We start from the raw sequence: 3,409 nt of genomic DNA on the forward strand, positions 1-3,409 counted from the left end.
CTTTAATCGCGATTTCGCACAACCTACCGAAATTAACATACGACAATCTTCTACCCAGGCGACGAAATGGATAAAGTGTCATAGTACATATCAGTTGTTTTGCATTTACATGTCGCCTGCATTTACTTGGTGCTTTTAAGAAATAGTTAGTGGAGTGAGTAAAATTTTTACCAGCAGAAACTAGCAGCTGTCAAAATGTATAAACAAAAATTCGCGCCAAATATTTTCAGTAGTCAAATACATCGATCAGCTGTTTACTTACTAGTTTTGCGTTTCTTTACTATTTCTTTATTTCGCTCTCTGTGAGCGTAATTCTCTCAATTTCCCCGTATGAAGCATACCGAAACAACGCGGCGTCAGCGCTGAGCGGTTGGAAAATCCGATTTTGACAGGGCGTTAGGTATTGAAGTTGGCTGCAGAAAACGGCGAAACTGTCAACCGCCCAACGCTTTTGTTTAGGTATGGCAGTAAGGCAGTATCAAATCGGGCTGTCATAACCGATACCACCTTGCATTATTATCATGGTGAAAAACTACGAAAAGGTTTATTACCAAGGTGTGTTTAATACACCTTGGTTCATTACTGTATACTATATATATATATATACATATATATACATATACATACATATATATATATATATATATTACTGGTTGTGACCGGCTATGATTTCTTTCGGGGTTCGATAACGAGTGTATGTACATTATGCCCTCACCACACTGTCATAATATTTGTGTATTAAGGCACATTTACATATATATGTATGTAGATCCCAATCAAAGCTCGCTCGTCGCTTTTAAAATCTCGATAAATAAACAAAATATACTAAAAAGAAATTTGTTATTGAATTGGCTTTTAAGGATATAATAAAAATAAATTCTCGTTTATTTCAGAATCATTAATAATTACTGGCGGCCGCTGTGGTTTTGTGGTTAGCAGTGCACGGTACAACTCCGCAGAACTTGGGTTCAAGCCCGTTCGGAGTCCGCATACCATATGTGTAAGTGTCAATCTTATATTATTATTAATAGTTACTAAGGAATAAACTTTATAAAAACTTTATTCTTATACGAAACGAAAATATTAAGATATTCTTATTTGCTTATGTGAAAATTTCTAAGCTGTACCTCATAAAAAAAAATAATGACACCCATTACATACAATGTTTTCCGTTCAAAAATAAATATGTGAATTGAAATTTCTTTTGTTTTCATTTTGCCTTTATTTTTTTAATGTCAATCGCAATTGTATAAAAGAATTATAAAAAAAGAGTATTTATTCCACCAGAATCCAAACAAAATTTCTTAAATTCCAACTACTGCCATTTAATTTAAATTATGAAAAAATTTAATTTTTTTTTGGTTTTTACACCATACGTACATTTGAAATCTTACCATGCTATTATATAAATTTTATTGTTTGCATATTTGCATTATTATTATAGTATGCTTTCTTCTGTTGAGTGGAGTGTGGTGTACAATTCTGAACTGTTTCTAATGCATATTCACATTGGAGATACGCGTACATACCTTGTTTTTAATACTGGAATTCAACCGCATTTCTTTGCAAAGATATTTCTAAATACGCGTGTATGTTATTTTATTTATCCTTGCGTTTTTATCTTGAGTTTTTTTTTCTTGCGTGTAGGTTTTTCTTAATGGTGAATGGAAGTTAAAATATCGACCCTATTACGAGTGTAGACATGTACTTATTGAAAGAGAAAACGACATTGAAAATACCATAAATAACCGACTAATGGTCGTTTATCTACCATAAGTCGACACTTTCAAAATAAACGAAAAAAATAAATAAATTTTCAAATATTTTGGTTGTTTGATACAGAAATGCATGTACATAAATATGTATATATTGCATATGTAAAATATTACGTTTTCAAAAAAAAATAGTAATCCAAAATTTAGCGAAACAAATAAATAAAAAATAATAATTGTATCTGAGTTGTCTGAACATGACATTGTAATTATTCAAAGATGTCTTTATTATTAACTCTACCTCGCTGATAAGTTTTTTATGCTTCTATTTTGCTGCATGGCAAATACTCTGTTGCATGTGATATTGGTTTTATGAAAGTCGCACTTGGTTTTATACTGGCAGTGAGTAATATGAAGAATAAAATTTTCTACTTCGTGGGTATTTTCCCGCTGGTTTTGAACTCAGTCATTTCCTGGAATAAAACATTGGAAAATACATATTAAGTGATTTTCCTCCAAAGAACGGTGTCAATGCATTTGGTTTTAAGTTAATTATGCCATTACTTACACGGTCGTAGCGCGCCTTGTCCTTCTCGGCCATTAACACGTACCTCTGTTTAACCTCTGGATCCACATTGGACCATTTACGACCAAGCTCCTTGGCAATATCGCCAAAGCCATATTCGGGATTGGCAGCCTTAACTTTGCTGCGCTCTTCATTGCAAAACCAGAAGAATGCAGATCTAAAGAGATTAAAGCGATTTTTAGTTAGATTTCATGTTATAGCGACAGCTTGGGTACGAACTCACAATGATCTTTTCGGCGCAATCGGATCCATTTTACCTACTACCGAAATGTTATCCAAATTTGAGAAAGGGATATCAAAGGACGCGTATGTATTTGCAAAAACCGCTTCGTTTAAATCAACTCACATTTACATTAATAAATGCACTAAATGAACACGTATTAATATTTAGTTGTTAGTACAATATCTAGAAACCTTATTAATTATTACAATATAAGGATGAACAAAAGTACATAAAACTGGCGTCGTATTGTTAGAAATGTGGGAAAAACATCGATGTATTCCAATTATCGATGTTTTGCTTCGAAACATCGAAAATGTTCCACTCAATTTATAAATAGTCGATGTATCGATGCATAAATGCATCGATGTTTTTTGAAAACAGAAATTTCTGAACATTTAACCGCCATTTCAGTTTTTCAAGTGTGCAAAAAAGGGACTTGAGTTTGACCACAAAATTGAAATGCCTCCAAAAAGTTTCGCTAGAAATACAATAACCTGAATTACAGTTATTAATTTAAAATTTTTTACAGCTTTGCTTATAACATATTTTGTTGTGAAATTGTCTGAAAAATCGTATGCAAATCGATGCGTCGATGTATCGAAAAATATCAACGCATCGTAAGACGGGTTCACACCTGTGCGGAGTTGACTGTCATCAAGTTGAACCTCGTGTTGTCAAGCAACTTGATGAACGCTGGCAATGGCCTTGAATCGAAATTTGTACAGCGAAAATAATAATGGGATTCATGAAACGTCGCAAAGTTATTGCAAATGTGGCATTTGTCCCAAATTTGCCATCTTGCGACACATCTGATTACTTTTGTATGGAAACTTTCTAGCGACAATAGGTTTGTTCGTCGAGCAAAAAATTTGTACGAATTTGTACGAA

General features: G+C 33.1%; 1 protein-coding gene across 1 annotated transcript; it reads right to left on the minus strand.

The window, feature by feature from the left end:
- Positions 1-1,622: 1,622 nt before the first annotated feature.
- Positions 1,623-2,773, minus strand: LOC108373678 (high mobility group protein DSP1-like). Its single transcript, XM_017629604.1, has 3 exons — positions 2,522-2,773; positions 2,281-2,455; positions 1,623-2,185 (listed from the first exon to the last, which is right to left on the minus strand). Exons 1-3 carry the CDS (start codon positions 2,548-2,550, stop codon positions 2,141-2,143), a joined length of 249 nt encoding a protein of 82 aa, XP_017485093.1. The 5' UTR covers positions 2,551-2,773; the 3' UTR covers positions 1,623-2,140.
- Between the last annotated feature and the right edge of the window lie 636 nt (positions 2,774-3,409).

The sequence above is a fragment of the Rhagoletis zephyria genome, unplaced genomic scaffold (genome assembly GCF_001687245.7).
Source record: "Rhagoletis zephyria isolate East Lansing unplaced genomic scaffold, Rhagoletis_zephyria_1.1 Rzeph_scaffold_06940, whole genome shotgun sequence".
NCBI lineage: Eukaryota > Metazoa > Arthropoda > Insecta > Diptera > Tephritidae > Rhagoletis > Rhagoletis zephyria.

Bases quoted from the DNA above. Each gene is read 5' to 3' on its own strand.
- LOC108373678 (XM_017629604.1), bottom strand. From the start codon at position 2,550: ATGGATCCGATTGCGCCGAAAAGATCATT. The intron at 2,456-2,521 runs GTGAGTTCGTAC...TAATCTCTTTAG, and splicing joins ATTGCGCCGAAAAGATCATT to ATCTGCATTCTTCTGGTTTT. The intron at 2,186-2,280 runs GTAAGTAATGGC...GTTTTATTCCAG, and splicing joins ACAAGGCGCGCTACGACCGT to GAAATGACTGAGTTCAAAAC.